This window comes from Acanthopagrus latus, chromosome 3 (assembly GCF_904848185.1).
Source record: "Acanthopagrus latus isolate v.2019 chromosome 3, fAcaLat1.1, whole genome shotgun sequence".
Classification (NCBI taxonomy): Eukaryota; Metazoa; Chordata; class Actinopteri; order Spariformes; family Sparidae; genus Acanthopagrus; species Acanthopagrus latus.
The window spans coordinates 15676272-15701134 of record NC_051041.1 but is presented as its reverse complement, the minus strand read 5'-3'; the positions used below and the strand labels follow the sequence as shown (position 1 = coordinate 15701134).

At 41.3% G+C, this 24863-nt stretch overlaps 1 protein-coding gene across 1 annotated transcript in view; it reads left to right on the top strand.

Moving 5' to 3' along the window:
• Positions 1-11295: 11295 nt before the first annotated feature.
• LOC119014932 (thrombospondin type-1 domain-containing protein 7A-like) overlaps positions 11296-24863 on the top strand; it is a 133610-nt gene continuing 120042 nt past the window's right edge. Inside the window, exon 1 of the mRNA XM_037090385.1 lies at positions 11296-11719. Coding sequence (XP_036946280.1) covers positions 11566-11719 — 154 coding nt within the window. The 5' untranslated portion in view covers positions 11296-11565. The remainder of the gene's footprint in view (positions 11720-24863) is intronic.

Sequence of the window (24863 nt, the reverse complement as noted above, 5' to 3'; positions counted from 1 at the left end):
GATGATGTTTGATTTATTTATTTAGCCATGAGTGAAATTTGAATGAAAGTTAGTGGGAAGGGGTTCTTATGCTTACAGTGAACAGTCCAGTATACATTAGCATTTCATAAATGACGCTAAATGTTTAGGGCCCCAGGGGCTAATTAGCCTAGCTAGCTAGCTAGCCTCAACTACTCAACCAAAGCTATGTAATCCTTGTAATTCTGTCCTATGATGTAATTCTCTTTGAGCCTCTAATTCCTTTTTATTTAGATTTTTTTTTTTTATCAAGCTTGTAAACAAATTGAATTAGATCTTTTTCACTGACCGGACACTGGGAATATTCCCCCAATTCAATTATTCTGTTTATGTACGGTTACTTTCCTGATGTTTTTGTGTAATATGTAATATCATATATCTGTGTTTATTTATTTCCTATGTAAATAGCACCCTATTGAATTGCATTTATATATTTTTTCATTATATTTGGTAACATTTGTGCATTGCATTGTGTTTTGTAGGTCACAGTCTGAAGACAGTGACGTGGATTGGGAGCCTGAAAGTGAGACAGTCAGACGCCCAACCCCCTCTCCTGCTGAAGGCGGTCATCAGAAGTGCCAACGATCCTCCTCTGCATCCACCAGTGCTACCTCCCCCGCTGCGCACATACAGTATTAGTATATTGAAAGATAATAAAAGCCTTGTTTGAAATTCACTTCAGTATGTCATTTTTGTATAATGGTTACTATTCTGTAGTGTCTTGTCGCATGACAATATCTCAATATGGCCACCTAGAAGTGTGTGGAAACCCCTCCGACCACCCATCAAATGAATGTGTGAAAACATTATGTTTTGAATCATGGAGGAAGGCTTTATAGTCACCAAAATGCTTCAGTAATGTTTCCAGTGTCACAGAAGTGAGAAAAAGCATTTGGCACAATTTGGCCATTTGGAGACGTTTTGGAGAGGTTTGTGGACGCCAGTGACACCACAAACTAAAAACTCCATAACTCCCATAAGGTTAGGCCTAGAAGTCTGAAATTTCATCCAGGTGTAGTTGACAAGATGTAGAAGGTATGTGGTATATTGCCATATGCCTTACCTAAAGCACATCTGAGTTATTGTTATTCAAAAATGACCTATTTTTTTCGAAGAAAAAAAAATGTTTTAGAGCCATGTTTGAACTGATGTCATTTAGGTTGTGTGTATGGTACATGCTGGGTAAGCACATTGTCAGAAACTAGAGGTTCTCAGCTTTCAAGTGAAGTATCATACATCCATCTGGGACTTGTAGTTGTTGTGTTATAAGCTTTTCCATTTGGGTATGCTAATTAGGCGAAAATTACCAACAAAGGTGGGTGCGAAGGGGTTAAATTGAGTCATTTGTTGTGTGTATCAAGTGTCAGTGGAGAGTTTTAGTACCAATGATATTTTTCACCAATGACCAGAAATATTTCTGGGGGGAACTTAGAGTTTTTGGCATTTAATGGTAATGTATAAACAAACTGAATCACTTCAAATCAGAGTCATCCAGGGAGACAGGTAGTTAGGTCCGGCTATTACTCAATAGCATTGTGTTTGTTTGAATGAATCCCAAGAGGTTTCTCTTATGTTGTTGATACCAAATTAAATCCTCTTTTTGGGGTGTGCCGACAGACAGCTTCAAGTGGGACGGGGTTAAAAGCAGGGACCCCCCTTGCTTTGAACCCCCAATCTGGTTATTGGCTCTGAGCCAATGAAGTGGAAGACAATGGAGAGCTCGGGATGAAGCTAAAGGCCAGTTTCAGTTGTAACCTCTGCCTGACTGAACTCATTTCAGGGATGATTTGCTTTGACTGATATGAGCTGCTTGGATTACTGTTGGGTCTCTTTGTTCCTGCTTGGGGAAGGGGTCACAACAAGCTCCAGAGAGCTTAGCAGCACCACAAAACATGCCCTTTGACAGATTTAAATTTTAACACCACGGCTGTTGCTCATATCTGTACCCTGCACACTATTTTGAATAATCTGCTTGACTTCAGAGGAGCAGAGAAAGATCTGCTTCCCTTAACTCAAACAGGAACATCCCTGCGTTGAATGCTCATTTCTTCCCACAGATAAAAGAGAGTTGCTTTACATGGAAATTGTTGTTTGTGTGCTGGAGCCCAAGATTGCATAATTGTTTAGTTTTACAAGGGCAAATCAACCTTTTCATGTATATCAACCTAGTCCCTGATCCTTTTCACCCTGGACAGAGACAGTGTTCCAGTTTTCCACAACTTAGAAATGTGATAGTTGATTTCTTGTTCTACTCAACAATAGCGGAGATTTAAATACATAACGACATATTCTCTGTTCTCCCTCACCGCCATCACCTTGTTACTCCATAATGCTCCCTGCAATAACATTTGCGTTTTTAAATTGGATGTGCTTGGCTTGGTCCTGCAGCCCCCCTGCCACTGCCCCACATCAAATGCTAACCCCCGCCAATAAGCCCCCCTCGCTAAACACTGAGGAGCAACTGGAAATGTGTTGGAGAGGGACAGGGACTGATGAAACAGTACAGAGCACAATCAGATCACAGTAAACCCAGAACCATTACATTATATTAATTCTCTTTCAAGTCAAGGAAATTACAAAACTAAAAGTTGTGTGGCTCTGAGAGGCTGCAATGCAGAGTACATCCCTTTAATACAAAGATGTTGTACTTTTTGTCCCATAAACCATTGCGAATAATTCCTTTCCATTAACTACCAGCTCATAAACACTAGTGCAAGTTATTTTGACCCCTTTGGACACTTTTCCTTTTCCTTCCTTCCTTTATAAACAGCGTTATTTTTTTCAGTAATGGGTAATCTAAATAATTATTATTTCCATTGTTACAATGCTGTTTCAACTAGTGGTAACAGAGCCACCTCCGGCTGGCTTTTTTGCTTCACCAGCAACAACAAACTCTGCCTCGGCATTCAAGAAAGATGGCGTACGAAGAGCGAGACAAAGCTACATCTTTGTACATTTCGTATATGGTTTACATGATAATCATACAAACTAGATGCGCAAAGGCGCTCTTGTTTGCAGTAATTTTGGAGGAGAGATGCCGCCACCACCATCGTTGCTGGCGTCATCGCCGTCCGTTTACTTCCAGCTCACAGCCCTGGAAAAAAAATCTCGAGCCTGCACAAAACGCAAAATTTGAATCCAATCTGATGGAACGTATATATGCAGGAGTAATGCGACTATCAATCGAATAACCAAGGGGTTTTAATTCAACTATAAGAAATCCAATCCGGTCCATTTTAGTAAGACTGAGGTGTATACATACATTTTAAAAATCTGATCATAGTCGGTATAACCCAGTAATTTAGTCTTCTTGAGTGTCATGTAAACGCACAGAATGGACCTGCAAAGTTGTTTTTTGTTTTTTTTTCTTTGGTGAGGGAGAGGGGAGGGGTAAGACAACTGCATTAGTGATGATGATTGGCTAAGGTAGATTAAGAGTTCACAAGTCAATTGGCGGCAGTGTTCAGTTTACACACAACCCACACTCACACACACAGCAGCCTCACACGCACAAACTAGCAGAGGTAAGCTGCAGCAACGGCGAGTCCGGAGGGAAAGTTGAGGTTTTCACAGTGGAAGTACAGACACTTTAATATCCTTGAGGTAAAAGGCAAGAATGTACATGTGAAGTGTACATCATGTCCCTGAGCAAAGTGTTTGTCCACGTCCATTGTAAGCAACTCTAATCTAATGAAGCTTCTCTCAACAGCACAGGCTTCTCTAAAACTAGTGGTGAAAAACACCATTGTTGACACTGTTGATGATGATAGAGGGCCAGTTGTGGCTAACGTGAGCTCTGATTTTGTTAGATGAAAAAAAAAAAGTAATACCTTACTAAGTAATTCTGAAAAGTTTTTCCCTGAAGCCCCTGTTTGAACTATGTATTTATTTATTATTTATTTTACTTTTCCTTGATTATTTTTTATTATTATTTATCGTGGTGTGGTGTGCACAAGCAAAGACATGGATGGAGACAGAGAAGCAATTCAAATGGTATTTGAAAATTATTTGGTAATAAGATGAAAATCATCGTTTCTATCCTTACGTTATGGCAGTGGCACTGAATTAAGATGGAACTGTAGTAATGGAAACAGTAAAAACTCTTTTGTGTGCTGCTGTCAGCCTTTGAGAGCCTGAAGGGTTTTACTACATGCCTCACTGTGATGTACTGTTACAAGCACAATGCACATCATAGCTGGAGCTTTTGAAGCAATTAAATTAATGTGTTGTGCAAAATTTGTATTAGCTGTGATTTGCACCCCTGTGCCTGTTGATCAGGAACCATCAGAGACGAGACTTTTGCTGTGTGTGAGTTTGTACTAGCGTCTCCATTATTCTGCCTCTGCTTGGATTTGCTCTACTTATGCAGCCCTATTATTCAATTACTTAAAACCCTCTCTCTGACTCTATGCTCTGGATGGGAGTTGAGAGGCAACGGAGTTCCAACGATAATTAGATAATCACCCATGACCGCAGTTCTAGGTATGTGTTATAAACACAACCACAAGAAGTGTTCCCAACTGAAGGCTTAGAAGAAGTGCTTGTTTTTGTCTCTTTTTTGAGATTTTTGTGCTGGTGTCAACACTGAGTGCTTTAGTTTTGAAAATGAACCTGATGTTATGTTGTTGTTTTGGTATGTGACTTCCTGTTTGCTCTGTGCTTGATACAGTCTACTAGTGCTACCAGCTAAGTCCAAGTCACCCAGAGAGCCCACTCTAGCCAGCCATTCGTCACCACATGCTCACCTGCCTGTCTTAGTCAATTCCCTTTTGTTCAAATGAACCTTTAGTTTTTGCAAGACTCCTAGTGTCTCTGCATTTGGGTCCAACGGAAAACCAAAACCTCACAGAGTGCTGGTGTCTGTTGTTTCCATGTTTAGTCAGTCTGTTGTGGTTAAACAAAGGGGACCCAAAAGCAGACACACAGGCAGACAAGTAATTTATAAAGAAAGCAAAATTTAATAACAAGCGTTTAAAATCAAAATCCATAAAATACAAACACCAAACATAAAAGCTAAGTACAAAGTATAACCAGAAAAGGCAAAGTAGAAATCGGGAATAGCACAGGAATTGCCAGGAACACACGACGGGGAGATGAGAATGGGAGACACAGGAACACATGGTTAAGACTGAAGAGAACAGACAAACTGACAGAGAGGGGAATAAAGGACTTAAATACACTGATAGAACCAGGGGCGGTTCTAGACAAATTTTACTGGGGGGGCCAGTGTCAGGGGGGCACATTTAAAAATGGAAACAAATGATATTCAGACATTAAATACTTTGATTTAGCTTTACATTAAAATCATACAAATGTTTATTTTGTACATAAATAGTGCATTGATTGAAACAATGAGGTAGGGCCATCAAAAATGAGAAATTAAATAAAGGACAATGCTTCTGTTTTTTTTCCTCCATTATTTTTATCGAAATGCAACAGCCAAGGCTGATAAAGTTACATGGTTAACGTCACAACATTGTGTAGATTTAGCTAAGATACTGACATTCAGATAATTGTTTTTGCTTCGATGAGTTTGCTTCAATATTTAAACATAGCAAGACCAGACATTTACAAACTTGATTTTCTTATCGGAGTGAGGAACAACAGTAAGACGGTTACGTGCAACAAATTACTTTATGAGATGAAATCATTTTGCTTACCTTCGCCTCTTGCAACAAGACCTTAGAAGATCCTCTCTTCAAAACTTCTTGCTGCTGTTCTCATTCTCATTTCGCACCCGGCAACGCAGTGTTTGGATGCACTGGTCTAAATGCATTGGTCTAATTACTTTGTGTAGAATGCTGAGTCACAGTAGTTCTATTTTTGGCAATAGCGCATATAGCCCCCCATGTAGAACTGCCACTGGATAGAACCCAGGTGAGTAGCAAAAGGGCTGGGAAAATGGACAAAGGGAGGAAGTAGAAAGTAAGACATGACACAGCAGGAAATAACTTCAAAATAAAACAGGAAATAACAACGTAAATCTATTTGTGAGTATTTTTTAAATCAATTCAAGAGACTTTCTCAGTTCTAACTAACTGGAGAGAAGCTGGCAGGCTTTCAAACTCTGTGTGGGAGTGTTCTTACAGAGTATTAAAGGACACGTGTGAGCGCTGAGTTTCAAGGTCATTAGGGCCACACATTGCAGGACTGAGTTCTCCGTTCACACCCGTCCTCACCTAGCGTTAGTAACCAACATGAAGGCCGGTTTGACTGAAGACAGACCGGACACGTATTTGGTGGAATTTAGCCGTCATGATGCTAGTCATTAGAGAAGCTTTTCATCACATATTTTTTAACTGATATTAAATTAATTCTGAAACAATCTTTTTTTTTTTTTTAGGTATTATCTTATCTTAATTTTAAACGATTTATGCAGTTGTGTCCATTCAGGTTTGTGTTTACATGTGTGTTCACGATTCTGGCTAGAATTCTCAACCAAAGTATCACACCAGCTGGTTAGCTGTCGACAGAGCCCTAATTTGTTGCGGGGTCCACTTCGAGCAGCGGGTGAAATGTTCCTTTATTAAGCTAATGGCTGTGAAATGACTGAAGGGGCCTGGGGGAATTGGGAAAACTGTGGAGTGCCAGAGTTCAGGGAGGGAGGAGTCTGGAATGCGGTGGTCATCAGGGTTGGCAGCAGGGGGAGAGTACACATGCTGTGGCCACTCTGCCATAAGGGGATGACGAGCCACCGACAGTTTGCAAATCACTGCTTACGATATTGATTGAAATTAAACACAGGGTTTGTTCATATGCATAAACAAGATGTTTACATTTTATACACATTTGTTATTTGGTTTAGTGATTGGTGTAATGGAATAGTGATTTAATCTAGTCACCACTTTGGAAAGAAAATCTTTGATCATAACTCATGAACGCAGTTTTCATATTAGAATTGCAGTACAAGGGGGGGATGAATAACTTCAAGGGACACATTTTAAAGCTATGAATGGATTACACTTTTACACACTATAGCACATTTTATCAACTATATCAAAAAAACGCACCCCCTGTATGTGGTGCGTTTCACTTAATAAGTTATACGTGTTGAACAAAGCAAAGCAGAGACGATGGGCTAGAAACAGGCCGTGAACTTTTTTGTTTGCTTGTTTTTGCCACATGCCGTAAAGCAGTACATATAGTGTTGCTCATACGCAGGCTGACAATTAAAACAGGATCATGCCACATCTCCCCCTTTAAAACTTGGGGTAACATGGAGCAGTGTCACTAATTCTGAACACTTACAATACCTATGAAATGTGCTCTCGAGAACAGCCTGACATTTGTTGTCCACTTTCACCATAGTGCCCTTTTTTCCCTTTTGACCATCAAGTGCCTTATCTGTCCCTGTTTTTTCATGTTGTGCCAACAGCAAAACAACATAAACATATTTTTCAAACAAACAGTCCTAGTCTGCAAGGTATGGGTAGACTACCACTCCCTTATGGAATGGGAAGAGGATTATTTTGCCCTGTGTTGTTCTGCGTTCCTTCTAACTGGTAAGTTAACATGACAGCGGGTTTCATAACACATCCTGAGCATGTCGTCATGACTTTGGGTGATGATGTTGCACCAGCAGTCTTTGTGTCAAAAGTTCCAGGGCTTTGAATCCTTTGGGTGACAACACTGCTGTCTGGCAGAGTGGGGTCTGTCTCAGGTTGAGTCTCCACATTTCACTTGAAAATCTGTTGTTGCTGTTCCGCAGCTTCACCAGCTGTGAATATCTGGCCATATCTGATTCAAAATACTAAACAGTGTTTGGTTTTATACATTTCATGTCATGGTTTTGAGAGAGGGTGAGGACAAAAATGCAGCAACACAAGGGAGACAGGCAGGATGAGGAACTAAAGATAAGCTTTTAATGGAAAGGAAGGAAAAAGACGTGTAAAAAGGCAGAAGCAGACACTGGAGGAAACAGGCTCAGGTAAAACACGGGAAAGACACAGGAGAAACATATCAATCTGACAAAGACATCACGTGGCACAAAGACTACACACACACACACACACACACACACACACACACACACACACACACACACACACACACACAAGCGCTAATGAGGGGATGAAGTGGAGTTGGAGCGAGGCAGGGAAAGGACAGGTGAGGGAAAAGAATGGAAAAACACTAGAAGGACATGTTAGGCCTGCATATATTCATAAATAATATCTTCTGCATCAGGCTTTTTAATCAGGAAAAAGGAGGATTCTTAAAAATACTGATTTTGAGAAATCAAAAGTTGTTCAGGACAGTAGTCAGAAGTAGCCAGATAACCCACAACTCTGAGCAAGGGATGTGAGTGCATCTATTATATCAACCTCAAACATTATCCCTCCACCATTTAAACATTATTTTTTTTTATTGACTCACTGGCATTCAGTGTTAGGAGAATATTTATCTCTACTCTGTATTTCCACCATTTTTTCCTCCTAAGGAAACTCCTAAGGCTCTTAAAAGTCCTTCTCCCTACACTTAACACATTTTTACCTAAGGAGCTCACTTAGGGGCTAAGATGCTTTCTGAGTAACTTTCTTTTTGTTCAGAAGGATCTCGTCTTAATTTTAAGGAATCAATCTTAGAAAATGTCATAACTCTAAGATTTTCTTTTTAGAAATTCATCAGTCATAGTCATTTTTTTTTGCTGTTGTCAAGTTTGAGTTTCAAATAGATTTTAATTAAGGCGAGGCAGTTTTATTTGTATAGTACATTACATCCACCAAGGCAACTCATGTGCTGCACAGGATGAACATACAGCAACAGTGAAAGATTCAAAGGTGCAAAAGTACAGGCTGGAAAAACAAGAGACACAGAATTTAACAGTTAACTTGTGCAGCTTAAATCACTGGATGATGAGTGAATAAATACCACCATATTCACATTTTCATTGAGGGCATTTAGCAGACGCTTTTGTCCAAAGCAACTTACGATAAGTACATTTGTCACAAGAAAGAAACCAAAACATATCACCATCAATAGAGAAAAAAAGAAAAAAATAGTCAAGCCCTCATCTTAAGATTGTAGCTGCTATTTATCAAGGATACATTAGGTGCATATCCTTTTTTTTAAATATACTTTTGGGGCAGGGAGGGAGCTATGTCATGTGGGGTTGAGGTGAAGTCTGAATAAATGAGTCTTAAGTATTTTTGCAGATGATGTAGGGTATTTCCGCTGTGCTGACATTGGTTGAGAGTTTGTTCCACCCCTGATTTGCCAAAACAGAGAGAAGTCGCGACTTAACTGAGTGGGCTTTGTTTGCTCTCAGTGATGGCGGTACCACCGGCCAGCTGATGTAGTAGAGTGACGTGCTCACGCTGGGGCGTGTGGTCTGACCAGTGTTTGGAGGTAGACGGGTGCAGTACTGTTGATGGCCTTGACGGCCAGCGCCATCGTCTTGAATCCGATGTGAGCTGCAACAGGAAGCCAGTGGAGGTAACGGAGGAAGGGGGTCACATGGGAGAAACTGGGTAGATTGAAAACACGGCACGCTGTAACATTCCGGATATGCTGCAGTGGTAAAGTCGCAGGCTGGGAGTCCAGCCCAGTTACGTCCTTCGTGAGAAAAGCCTGGAGCCTGTGGATGTTGTAGATGGCAAATCTGCAGGATTGGGCCACAGCAGTGATGTTGGGTGCGCAGGACAGTCTGTCGTCAAGGTTTACATCCAGGTTCCTCCCCGTCAACAAAGCCAATACCATAACATCAGCGACAATGACTGACAGGTCAATGAGAAGGCAGTCTTTCCCCGGGACGAAGAGGGGTTCAGTTTTGTTAAGTCTGAGTTTTAGGTGATGCGCAGCTGTCCAAGCAGAGATGTCTTCCAGACATTCCGAGATGCGCATTGTAACATTGGTGTTGGAGGAGGATTGGGGAAAAGAGAGGAATAGTTGGGTGTTGTCTGCATAACGGAGGTAAGACAATCCATGTGATGTGATGACAGAGTCTAGTGATCTAGTGTATAGTAAAAAACAGAAGCTATCCTAATACTGAGCCTTGAGGGACACCAGTTTCCAGAAAGCAGGGTTTGCACAAGGAGCCATTCAATGTGACCTGAAAGGTGCAGTTTGTCAGGTATGATGTGAACCAGGTTAGAGTCAGCAATGCCAAATTCAGCTGAGTGGAGAAGAGGATTTGGTGGTTGACTGTGTCAGTTGTGCAATATTAAGATGCACAATCCAATTAAATAAAATAAGCAAAAAAACGAAAAACAAAAAAACCCCAAAAAAACAAATTAAATAAAGGGCAGTTTAAGAGGTAAGCTAATAGGATTTGTTGTAAGCTATAATAGGTTGGAGTGGGCAGTGTAAAATTGGCAGATTTTTAGCTTTGATTTTAAATCAGTCAGAGTCGAGCTTGTCTAATATAATCAGGGAGGTTAAGTGCTGCAAAATGCTGGTTCGCTATGCTTGTGTTCTGACTGGGACAACCAGTAGCATTCTCCCAGATGACGGTTTTAGGAAGTTCATGTGGCACAAGCGCGACAGAGCCAAGGACTGATTTTTGGAAGAGCAGCAAGAATTTGAGGTCAATCCTCGGAGGGAGAGGAAGAGGTGGAGAACGGTGTCAGGATAGGTGTAATATGGTTGTATTTCTTAGTTTTTCATTAGGACCCTGGCAGTGACATTCTGAATAAGTTTACGTGGCTGAGTTGATTGTGAACAAACCATTACAATAATCCAATCTACTGAAGGAACGATTAAAGGCATGGATAATTCTTCCTCCCTTTTACAGTACTCCTCTGATTCTTGACAATATTTTTTGAATGGTAGTAAGCAGACAAGGAGACTGTCTAAGATACTGGCAAGATTTCTGACTTGACTCTTTGAAGTGAGTGATAGGGAGGGACAGCAAGAGATGAATTTAGCTTCCAATTAGTTGGAGAGAATTTTCACCTCATGTGTTCATTGACTTGTTTAATGTAGTTACCAACACTGTGGTTTGGCATGCTTTAAAGACACAGAAAACTACCTCCACAACCTCATCCTTTTGCCAAATGAGGAATTTACATTTTCCGTAGCAGTTTTTGTCTATCGACTTGATCGAGTGTTGTTATTTTCTGCCCCATCGAGCTCCCTGGTGTGACAAGGGAATGAGCGAAGAGTGAGAAGGAAGGGGGGGTTGGAGAGGGTAGACGTGTGTACAGACAGAGAGAGAGCGAGGGAGAGGGAGAGAGAGAGAGAGAGAGAGAGAGAGAGAGAGAGAGAGAGAGAGGGAGAGGGAGGGAGGGAGAGGAGGGAGGCACTGCATCAACCCGACATACAGCAGCAGCAGCAGGCTAGGCTTAGGGATCTATTGTTCCCTGTTTTTTTTATTACTGACAGACCCCGCTGTCCCTCATTAAGGATCTAAGAGAGAAAGGCGAAACAGAGAGGACGAGGAGAGCAAAAGGAGCCCTCTGCCCCGTCCGCCCGGGATTACCTCTTCTCGGATGCACTGGTGTGGACAAAGCAGAAAGCACACACTTCAGTCTAGCTCTTTACCGCGTGGCCAGGGTTGCTTTTCTCCCCCTTCGCTGCATTGGGAACTACAGTACTTGACGTGCGGTGGCCATGGGGCTGGCCGGCAGAGCCGTGGGGATGCTGGGGGTTTCAAGAGGAGCCCCGCTCCTCTCTCTCTGGAGGATAGCGCTGCTCTTTCTCTTCATCTGGGAGCTGGATGCACAAACTGCAGTGGAAACTAAACCCTTGTACATCTGGCAAACAGGTATGGTCCATCCTGTCCACTCTTTCCCCACCTTGCGGGGGGGGGGGGGATGGATGTCCCATTCACTGCCACTCTTGCAGTCTTGATGAAATATTAATGTGCAAATGTTTGTGTACAAAACTGCGAGAGGGAAAGCTGGTGAACTTGCTTAAAGTGTTCTTTTTTTGTGTTTCTTTTTTTTCATTTATTTGCATTGATTGTTTTGCTCACTTATTATGATTTCATCATAACGTCCTGCGAAGAAACAGAACGTTCATTTAATGCAAAAGTTCCTCGGCCTTGTTCCTTGCAGACATGCATGTGGCAGAGGTTGATGCATTGGAGCCATCTTGCTACCGTGTAGTGGGGTAACATATTTACTGCAGTCCCTGAGGTGAATGTCTCTTTACCCCCAGACTGGGAGTTAGAGGAGCGGCCTGTGCTGGCCGTCCCCTGTTCTGCCGAGGCAGCTGGGACTCCTCGGCTGCCTTGCTCCGCTATTAGACTCATTTATCACAGTTTGACATGAGTGCAATTGATGAAATGGTGTGTGCGCTGGAGCTGCATGTGGCTCAAGCGGGGTAAATACAAGCACGCTGCAGAGGAGACGACAAAAGCACACTATAGTAGTTTAATACTAATGCAGGTCTTTGATTTGTAAATAAGTAAGCCAGCGGTGGAGGTTGATGACTTGCACCAGTGTGTTGTGAGTATAGTAGCTTCACAGCATAGGCAGCTGTAAGTAATAGGAGGCTCCCTGCTGCTGCTGTTTTGGGTGGTGCCTCTCACCAGTCAAGACTCATTCACTGTGAGAGAGCAGCACATGGTCAGAAGGACACAATACTGATGCATGGCTGAGCGAGCAGAGTGAAGGAGGGGGGAGATGGAGGAGAAGTGACGAGAGCAGGAGTTGGGGGATGGATCTCCCCGACCCATCGGGACAGGAGTGCCCCTGGATGCAGCTGGGGATCAATGTTCTGCTCACCACTGTCTAATCCCTCTCTGTTTTGCTGGATCAATGTACTGGTTACACTGGGATCCTGCAACCCCGCAACCAGTAGGAGCTGATCAATGGGTATAGTCCTGTCAATGCAGCTCAGCCTGTGTGCGATCAATGCAGGCTTTGGGTGGAGTCTGAAATGTGATCTATACATGTTAATAATCTTTTTTTTGTAAAACCCTAGTGTACAGAGTGCAATTAAAGCCCTCATAGCCCAACTGAAATTAAAAGTGTTAAATGAGTGTTTGCTAAGAAATCAGCTTATGCTCATGATGTTTGGTTTAAATTGGAGACTTTGATTAAAGTTGTAATTACCATGTATAAATAGAAACCTAATATTTATGTCTTTATATAAACTGCATCCCCTACACTGGTGTTGATGGAATTTTGCTACCACTGGCAAATGATCATAACTGATTTGAGGGGTGAAATGTGTTTGTGGGTAGCAACTAAAATAGTTCAACACTTTTGAATTGTATATTTATTTGCCCAATGTTTTGATTACCATAAGGAAGAAATTTGATTAATGAATGAATGAATTATTTCTCTTATTGACGGCATCCCCCACATTGATGTAGCACAGGCAGCTTGCATTGATACCATTACAATCAATGGTATAATTCTTTGGGAGAAATATCTGTGTTGCTGGGCAATGAAAATAGTTAATCCATTAGTCCATAAGCAGTTTTGTGTTAGTTTCCGCTATTTTTCAAGTGGACTGGTGTTACCCGATGCCTGACTCCATTGTTTTGACTGATCATTTGCCATTACCACATCATCATTTACGATGACGCTAGAGTGTTCAGGAACTGCTGATGACTCAGAAGCTAACATTAGCTGGGTGCAATACTAACCTAAATATTGAAAGTTGTAAAGGGACACATTGTTAAAGATGGAAAGCCAAACTGTGCAGACTAACATATAACTAACACTAACATATAACACATAACATATGTACATTACATTCCCAATAATAGTTAAGCTATTATATGTATATATATAAAATAATGCAATGTGTTTAAAGCAACAGCATGCATATTTATATTAAATGCTGCATCCATTTTTTCATTCCTGTGAGAGCAAAATTTAGCAGTTGAGTGGAACTGAGGGCTTATTGACTGGGGACCCATTCAGGACCAAAACCTAAATTTACAATTAACATTACATTTGGTCACGGAATACCAGGCAATTCAATCCAAAACACCTTACAAATCGGACAAACCCCCTTCATATTCTCTTTCAATGAACCTTAGATGATACTGGTTGTCTAACTGTTGTTTACCAGCTTCATTGTTCCCAACCAGTGCAACGGAATGGAAATCCTATGGTATTATGTGCAGTACCTCCCACCGTGTTAATGCACGGAGGAGATTAAGGGTAGAGAAACCAGAGCAGATTGGCCAGACAAAGTTAACCTAGATACGATATAGACATGTTTATGTATGAGTGTATCTCTTCTTGGCTTAAGTGTGTCGGCACTTGGCTCCCTGATGCTGGTTTGGCTCGCTGACAGGACGGCAGCGATGCCAACATGAATGGCACTGAACCGTCTTTGCATGTTGGTGTATTCTCGTCTTTGATGTGCAGTTTTTTTTGGTGAGGGCCTGCCTCCCTGTCGGAGCTGCGATCTTTCACCTCATGCTTGACACAACAATGCAGGCAGCTTTTTTACACCTTGGCACCTCACGTCTGGGAGGGAGAGGCAGGAGAAACAAGGCTTTTTTTGGACTTTTTGGAAAAGGAGGTTCTTTTGTGGAGTCTAATATATATTTTTGCCATGACAGTTTTGCTAAATCCACACGCAGCTGGTACAGATAGGTGGTTGAAATTAGCCACAGGAGTAATATGGGGGGGTGGAGTCTCAAGAGACTGCTGTTCCCAGCAATATGTGCAGATGCGCCAAGAGTATGATTTTACTAAATGCACGGTGGAAATATTAGTATTTAATCCATTTAATCATTCCCCTGGAGTACTTCCAAAGCGGATGTGTAACCAGGCCAAACATGCTAAACGAAACAGATGTCGGAGTCAGGGTCATGTGTGTCACATTACTTCCCTATGAAACTTACATATGTATGGAATTTCATCGCAGTGTGTAATCTGGCACCGTGTCTGATGTTTTTTGGCAGATGACTTGCTTGTATTGTCTTAGAGTTTGGAACACAGAGGCCACAGACAGATGGTCGAGGATTAGACTCTCGCTCTTCTCTGGTTTAGCATGTAGTTCTCTTGGGTTTCATGGAGTCTACTTGAAAACTCCTCCATCAGACACATTTCCAGCCTAATATGCGTTTTCCACGTTGCTCGTCCTCATTCAAGAATCTGGGGATAGACACGTATATAGGATACAAGACATCTCAGCTTCACTGGAAAGTCCATTTCGGTACACAGAAAGCGTAAAGCTTCCACATCATACTAGTGTGAATTAATTGCAAATACATTAAGGTGGTCACAGCTAAAAAGGGAACACCATGCTTTTGAAGCACTCACTGTTTCACTGAGTGGTTTTGGAACATTACAGTCAAGATGAACGTGTCAGAACCACTGACTGCATGAGGAGAGACAGAGGCATTGAAAGAGCAACAGAAAGCAAGCTGTCATGGGCAAGTGTGTGTGTGTGTGTGTGTGTGTGTGTGTGTGTGTGTGTGTGTGTGTGTGTGTGTGTGTGAGAGAGAGAGAGAGAGAGAGAGAGAGAGAGAGAAGGGGCATCCATATATTTAAAAAAAGGTGAGAAGTGAGCAACTTTGTTTGACATTGTGTATAATTAATGAAATTCACTACTTAGATAGGAATGAGGGATTTTTGATATTCAGCAACAATTATGAGAGGATGCTAAACAGAATGTGCTGATGGGTCTAGAAGGGACAGTAGTTGGGTTTTACACAAACCCCAAGACACACTTATTTGAAAAGGAAAACAAAGAGGAACTGAATTATAACCTGGACAAACAATTCTTGTCCGATATTCTGACTGCTCTAGTTACTCACAATGTTGGACTCCATTGCCGCAATGTAACTGTGTGTTCTGAATTCCACAATAACTTTGCTTTTAACAATTTCATCAAAATTAGAAGGGACGATAGCCAAACATACAAAAGTAAGTAATGAATGAGAATTATCCTTTACAATCCACTTTAAACAGCTCAAGGACTGAACCTCCCAAGGCAGCCACAGATCTTTTGCATACAGATGCAACAACTAAACAAGTCCTTAAGTTTTCTGAAAGCACTAGCCCCATTCACACTGCCATTTGGATGCGGGGATCCTGCGCCAGTTCCTTGCCTCCACCTCCTTGTGAATGGCGCTGATACACCTCTGGAGGTAGTATCAGAGGCGTGTCATTTGGCAACGTTATATGACCCAACAACAGTAACGTTGTAACTGTAACTGTCTTAACTGGCAACTTGCATGAAAATAGATTCTGCAGATATATGAGGAGAAGCGTCTGTCCTCCCGGCCGTCCTACCAACTCTTCGTCACATTTCTGCCCAAAAAACAGCATCTGTCACCGGCAGAAAAAATTTACTCACAGAGTGTTTGTGTAGAAAAAAATCACTGCAACGGTCAGCCCAACCGACCGAGATTTCAGTGAACTTTTGCCCAGAAAACAGCCTCCATCCCCGCGAGTGAGTCAGACAGCATTCAGTTTACTGATGGCGATTATGTAATGACACAGGATGTTTGGTGGGTCAGGACCTCAACCACTACACATTATAACAGCATCCAAATGATAATAAACTATCTGTGTGTTTAGACTGACAGGAGGACACTGGGGAAACACCTTGAAAACACACAGACCACACACAGAACCGTCATGCCTCTTTAGGAGGTGCAGCGCTGCTTGACTCTGTGTGAATGACCAATGGCGGAGAATTAGCAAACCACCATAGTGGCAATAATGTGTCTTCTCTGTGTGAAATAGGCCAGTGAAAACTAGGGCTAACCCAAAAGCTTGAAAGCCTCAAAGCTTCTACTATTACTATGGTAATCAAAGTCGAAATCAGTTCTCAAATGCTTCATCATTTATTCATTTATCTATTTATTTATTACAGAGAAAGCAGTTGTGTCTCCTGCACTGTAGAAGAGGCAAAGGAGATATATAGAGGGAGAAATGGTTTTTAGTCTTGTTTTATACTTATACAGTTCATATTAGCATGAAGCTAGCCAGACTGATCATTTTTACTCCAAGTACCACCATATGTGCTTCAGCTGAGCTGCTCAACACTGATGTCTTCCCTCGATCCTCATATCTCATTTGTAAATAATGGCTGCAAGATTAAGGAAGGAATAAAAACTTGCCCTCCCATTTTGCAGGCATTCAGACATAAAATCTTATAAATAACAGTGATTGTTCAGGTTTCCAACAGTCCTGAAAAACAGTTTTTGGCGTTGTATACTATACTGTATACAGGGTGCACTTGTTGGTCTTTTCAACACAGCAAACCATCTAGCGTACACCATGGGGCAGGACACTTCCTGGTACAATGGAAGACAACAAAGGTCTCTGCCAAGTCGCAATGACTGATGGTAATTGGTGGGGCAGCTCGCCTGTCCAGACCCAGTCAGCTTCAGAGAGACGAATGAATGGAGGCTTTTTAGGTCTGCATATACCACACACACACAAAACAACACAATGTCTTGTCCTCATGCAGCGTGCCGCTCTGTTCAAGTCCTGTGCTGCAGATGCTTTGACCATATGGCATACAAAAGAAAGAAGAGGCTTCAAATCACATGACCTGCTCTTTGTTCTTCCTCCAGTGTCCCCTTAGAATCATCCCCCCAGCACACACACGCACACACACACACACACACACACACACACACACACACACCACCACCCACCCCCCCCCTCAAGGTGACCTATAACCTCAGAGCTGAGAAGAGCGTAAAGCTATCAACTCTGTCTTCACCAGAAAATTATGATTTTTCTTTGCCCAAAAACATCGAGTCTCCTATTTTTATAGCAATACTGTTAATCTGCTACGCTTTGCAATGACAGATGTTGTCTTGTCATGTACACCTTGTTGTGCAAACTATAGTCTAACTGGTGTCTCTCAGAAGAAAAGGCTCAAGTGGTGTGCTGTTGTTACGGCACCACAAGACCTCAAATGGAGGAGACTGAGTTGGATAACTGGGCTAACTTTGGTACCAGAGACCATTGTACACATCCAATCTCCTATTAGCAGGTCACCTTGGGTACTTAGTGGAAATGAAAGTCATACTGCACTGAAAAAAAAACACTACCAAAAAAACATTAACTACATTTTGAGGTTGCATTTTTATTTTCCCAACTCTTCATAAAAGCCATGACTCTTGGATGTATTTAGATCATATTTTGCAACTTGGAAAAAAATCTACCCCACACCTATCTGGATTTATCTCTCTACATGACTTACAATGATAAAACTGATAGCCTATCAATCCCCTCATTTTGCTCTCCTAACATGTCTGACTGTTTTGATAAAACTCTCATGTGTGCGGCAGCATGTGCGGCTAAGGAGGACAAAACCTGTTTTAAGTGTAGCTGATGTCGAGCACTCCCTTTCAGTAAAAACATATGGATGTTCGCAAGTGATTAAAAGGCATTCGTTGTTTTGAACAGACACTTGAGCGTCAGATTGGCCTGCGCAGACAGAGCTGGAGTGCTATCAAGGCATGATGGAGGCAGGTGAAATTATTTCTGTTTTTCCTGGGATTCATCAAGTGCCAAATTGCTGCCATTATTCTGTGTGGGTTTGAGGAAGCTGCTTCCAGCTGTTCCATTCTGCCTGGCAGGTGGATGCGGGGAGGGATATGTGTGTGTTTGTGTGTGTGAGTGAGAGAGAGTGTTTGTACACTCAGGTGCCTGTACACACCAGTACTCCACAGGACTCAGTGCTGTGTCTTTGTCTCCCCCGCAGCCGTCTGCTGTCTTGAATCGTCCCTGTAATCCCCATTAACACCAACACTCTGTTATTTCTGCTTTTTTTGTGCTTGATGAGTAAAAACAAAAAAAAGGATGATCAGATACTTTAGAAACTCAAAGCCCTAACAAAAGCAGACTGACAGTGCAATTCATCTAGCACCCACCTCCTTGCTATTTTATTCTGTTTCTTTTATTTCTCACTCATACAAACGGCTACAGCAACTCCCATTCACTTAAACACACACACACATGCATGAACATGTGCACACACACACACACACACACACACACACACACACACACACACACACACACACACACACACACACACACACACACAGGCCTTGTGCTGAAAGTGTGTTCATGTGTGTGTGGCGTGCCTCATTACTCCCAGTGAAAGGGTTGACAGTGGGGGAGGAGTAAACTGTCAGCATCCCACCTACAGGCACTGGACATGGAGAGGCTAAGTAATTACATGGAAGTGGGGTTTGTTCAGTCCATGTGTGACTCCACTGCATGTCCACCACCTTGTCCGTTAACTGACAAAAGGTGAGCACAAACAAAATACACTTTGACTGACTGACACTGGCCTACTATTAGCAACAGTAAATGTCTCAAGAGCACATTCACCATATCCAACATATGACAGCAACATGGATGGCACATGGATATGCAATAAAAATCAAGGTAAATGTGGCACATGAATTTTAGGGACCAAAAGAACTCACAAAACACAACATAAACACTCAGATATGTTACAGAATAAGGAAGCACTAAAATAGCCCAATATCCTTAACTAATGTGAGTCCTGTAAAGTAAACAGAGTTCACTCCTTTGGGAGCACGAATGTACTAAATTACAAGGAAATCTGAACATTTAGAAATTTTGGCCTCATTGTTTGTACCAAAGGAACAGTTGGGGGATTGTCAGTAATATTAGGATTCACAATTTGGCAACCATGAATATCCCAAGCAAAATAAAAGAGTAGACTTTTTTAGTTCAACAATAGCTGCAGTCTAAAAGGCCCTTAAGTTTTGATGTGCTAGTCACGGATACATTTTAACATGATTGTGGCAGTACAGGAAATGTCAAGGGAATCACCAAAATCTTCAACCCAATTTTGTAAATGTCGGAAACGTATCTTTTAGGGCACCATTTAGCTCAGTTGGTAGAGCGGGCATCCCATGTACAGAGGCCTTTTCCTCACTGCAGCAGCTCCGAGTTCATGTCCCGGCCTGTGGCACTTTGCTGCGTGTCACTCCACTCGCTCTCATTTTATGTTGTTACTGAGCTGTGCTTATGGTCTGGTTAGGTTTAGGCACAGAATACTTGGTTGGGCATAGGAAAAGATCATGTTTTGGTTAAAAATACCTGTTTTCGTCACCACTAACACAACTAGAAATGTCCCAACGTCTTGCCAAAAATATCAGAATACACAGCTGCAAAATTTCCTGATGTCTTGTCTTGTGGTTTTCACGCTTACAGACGGTGAACCACATCTTAGACAGTGGTCACCAGCTTAGCAGCAGTTGAGCTGTATTACCACCAGCTTCCCCTCCACCTTAACACAGAAAAAAAGGGTTAACCCCCCCCCCCCCCGAAAATCTTACAACATTTTATTCTACCGACTGGACTTAATTTTTTTCAGGGTCATCCTCAAGGGACCATGAAAATATACAACAAATTTCATATTCATCTGGCCAGAAGTTTTGGTGATATCTCATTTTCAACCGAAGTGTTGCATGGACAGACGGAACAACTTCTCCATCCTTAGGCCACACTGACAACAGAGAAAAATCACTTGGTGAGTGGATGAGAAATCACCTACTACCTTAAGATTTTTATTTGATAATATTGACTAAGGCTTGGTAGGTTTAGCAAAGTCCTTATGATTCAATCTCTGGGGGCCATGGACCTCTGAATACATTATATAATGGTTACAGTATATAATGGTCTGAATGGTATTTCCAGTTTGACCCTCTATTTCCTTGATTTTCAGTCACTATAATCACTATAATAGTTGTCAGAGAAATTTGTTGAATCAAATTCACCAAAAACCATCAGCACTACTATCAAAAAGGTTTCTTTACCATCAGTGGTTTACCATCAGTAGTCAGTGGTCCAGAACAATACCAGTGCAGCTAACCACATTACAGTGATTAGTGATGACTTCCTGCTCTGAGATAAACCCCTGTTTCCCTCTGGCTAACTCATGCTCCCTGTGTGGCTGCATTAGCCCTGGGAAACGTGCTGGAGGATTGGCCTAAGCAGCATAAAGAGCTTTTCATCAACCTGCTTCTTCCTCTCCATGCCATGCCCTATTAGCACTCACCTCCAACTAACCCTCACCTTACATATGACATGAACACCCAGTCACTTTGCTTTCTCTTGGGTCATGTTAATTCTTAACATCAATTGCAAAAGTGATTCATATGAGCATTTTCCTTACCTACCTATCTTATCTGTCACAACAGTATGGGTTTGCTTAAGGTTAAAGTTGGACAAAGATTGGTAGTCATGGTTAAAACAAACTAATGCTGACTGCTGGTGGTAATGTGTGCAGGTAAGTTTCTGTCACCATAATTTCTTTTGGGTTATTAGAGGAAATTTACAGTTATTGGTAACAGTGCTCAGCCACATGATATATTGTCTTTAATGAAGGAATCATGCAGTAGGAAGCAATCAGACGTTAGTATGCAAAAACTGCGAAAACTATCTCCACACTGTGAGACTTTGCTGGCAGATCCTCAAATGACACACACATTGCGATATGGTGGATAGTACTGTTTTAGCTCTGTGTGATGTGTTATAAATAGCCAAGGCACTGACACAAGCAGAGATTCATGCTCGGGCAGTCAAGACTGTGCTGATAAACAAATACTATGGAAAGCACACATACAAGACAAGCAACCACACTCACAGAAAATCAGTGAGAGAGGAATAAAACAAACATGATTGATTGATTCACAGTTCAATTCGCCTTTATAAATGAAAGACCCCATTTTTTAATGGAGCGGAAATCCAAAAAGGTTTTGTATGGGTCATTGTGGACATTCATGCTCCCAGAAAATTAACCTTTTCTGAGTATGTTCAAACTTAAACGGTACAAACCCTGTCTGATTGAATGACCCCATGATCTTTCCCTGAGTGCCACCATCTGCACAAATGGTACATTTTTGGACTGTACACTCTCCAACAAAAAGCGATACTCTATAGTATAGCAACTTCTACTTTCCAACACTTTGCTGTTGTGGTGTGTCATGTACACTGTGTTCCAGCATGTTGGGGGGTTCAGACTTTGCTTTGAACTCAATTAAATTTAATGCAGTGAAGAGCAAGACGCAGAGACAGATGAAAAGATATGAGATGCAAAATATTTCTTCTTTATATCAGCAAACACCATCAGCCCCCCCTAAATAACAGCACTTTTAACTAGAGTCATCAATGTATTATTCATCAGGTCTTGGAGGCAGCGGCTCCCTGGAAGACACAAACACAGTTTCACCAGTCATCCTTGGCCTAATGAGGCCCTGAGGAGGCCACTGAAGTCAAAACACAGCCAGAGCCCAGCGAGTGAGCTTTCTGTTTCACGGTCAAAAGAGACACACTCACCCTTTAATAAATGATCCTGCAGTGGTAAATCTAAAAGGAAGAGACATACTCTCTCCTCTGGATGAGAGGTCAAATTCAGGTCCAAAGTATAAAATATCTGCTGGATCTCTGTCACAGCAGTGCGTCTTTTTGCAGAATCTCACCATTCACTGATAGCCCATTACATCAGCTAACTGAGAGCATGTTGTTGAGACAAACTATCTATCTATATATATATATATATATATATATATATATATATATATATATATATATATATATATATATATATATATATATATATATATATATATATATATATACACATACATTTCTATGAGTCACCACAGAGAGGCTGTTTATGAATCAGATGACTGTGATACAGTACAGTTCATTAAATGTTTCTTACAAACATTTTTTTAATGTATCGAGAGGATTTGAAAAGTAATTAACATGAATTTCTGCTCCTTACTTACAACCTACTACCTACAAGCTTTTCTGCTCCACTTTAGAGCTCTGGTGAAAGTGGTACAGTCATTTGATTCACTGATATCCTTGCCAGAGAAGATATTTGTGGTACGGTTCTCATTTTAACCTGTTAAGCCAATTTCCTCATGCCTACTGTTGCTTCTCAGAATGTGAAGCACATGTAGACTGACTACATGTCACTAGCTTTAAGGTATTACCTGGAGGGTAGCAGTGGTTGTCTACAGCTATGGATCCATGAGTAGTGCTTGTGATGATGTTAGCAATTATTCGATGAAATTCATTGAGCCTTACCTAGTTTAGGCTAAATTGTAAAGGTGTTCCAGTAGTACAAGAAAGTGCAATGTTTCTGAAAAGTAAGCGTTATTTCTGTCATTAACATAATAATACTAAAATGGAAACACCATTGGATAGATTTATTTTTTTATTTTCTAACAGTTTGTCCATATAATTACATTTGAAATAAACCCTGCACGAAATGAACAGTTGCAATCCTTGAATAATTTGGAAAACATTACATTTGGATTTATGCTAATATGTTATTTAAACATAACAAAAACACGTTTTCTTTCTTATTTTTCCTTTTTTCATTTCTTCTTCTTCTTCTTCTTTTTTTATTGCAGTTTTTCCAGAATTTTTTTATTAAATCAAAGATAACTTAATGTAATAAATCTTGCACCGAGCTAACAAATGAAATCCTTGCATAGATTTGTACTTTATTACTTGCCAGACATGTGGCAGTGACTCTGCTCTCATAGCCAAGCCACAATTGCTCTGATGGAGGTCACAGTTCAAACCCTAAGTACAGCTTCAAGACAGGCGTCAGCAAGCTGGGACCTGTACTCACATTTATTGAAGTTCACCGTCAGGAAAAATTTCTCACAAAGATAAACGCTTCCAGTAAGGCACATTACCTAAATTAACACTTTTAACACAGCTTTGGGAAGGATAGAGGGAGTTACCTCCAAAATTGTTCAGTCATGTCTGCTTTTCCTTGTGCCTCTCTGAAGTTATTTTAAGCTCACAAACATAGCAACTCTTCTGTCACCTCAAATTTGTCATTAATACTACTTGAAAATGGTTAGCTGTGCTTTGAGACAATAATGTATTGTATCAGTGGAATATTATCAAGAAAATAGGAGGGGTTATACAGCTGCTTTTCTTGGGACACATTTGTACAAGATTTCTGTATTTACTTAGGTCTCCTGGATATGATGCCAAGATGTCGATCTAAAACTTGAGCTCAACTGAAAAAGGTAGACCTGACATCATTATAATTTTGTTATTGTGTGATCATGTCAAAATGCTAAGTAAGGTGAAGTTCAGCTTATTCATGCAGTGAAGGGTCCCAGAATGAATAAGCTGATTGGTCCACCTTTCTGTGAGCATATGTTTTTAAAACATTTGGTTGAAAGCTCAAGACAAGTTTCTCCTCATAAGTAGAGTGTATTATCATTAGCCGCAAACTCTCTATAGTATTACTGCTCTTTTTACATCTTACCCAGCTTTCCTTCCAGCCTCATGGCCCTCAACTATCCACATTGCTTCTTCTGTGCACTGTCCAGCCTGTCTGCTAACGTCAGAGAGCCAACATTATGTCTGCCAATCCTTCCTACCTATTTAATTTGACCGCGCTATAAAGGATCTCTGACGTGCTTGTGTTTGTGTGTCTGGAGTGACATTCCCTGGTGTGTCTGTTTCGCACCACTGGCCAGCAAAATAATGGCTCGCCTGTTACTCTAACACACTGACACCACAACCATTGACAAGTACACATTTATGACAATGTAACCACACATCTCCAAACTCCTGCCTGTTTCTGTGTACCCTCTCTGCACACACACACACACACACACACACACACACGCACACACACAGAGAAAGAAGAAATTATTCTTTCGACATCATCATTTATTGCCAGTGTGTTCAACAGAAGGTCACAGACCAACAAGAGCGCTACCTTCTCAAATCTGTAATTTGTTAGCCTCTTGAAGTGCTAATGGCACGCAAACATGACAGCTGGATTTGTTAAAGCACAAACTGGTAACTGTCTTTCTGTCTATGTTTGCAGCTTGTGATGACAGCTGTAAAGTTAGAGTGCACTGAGTGTGGTCATTTGGCTGTTCTCCACATAGATAACATCTCTCTGTGTAAAGATTCACACAGAGCAGCACTGCTGCTTGA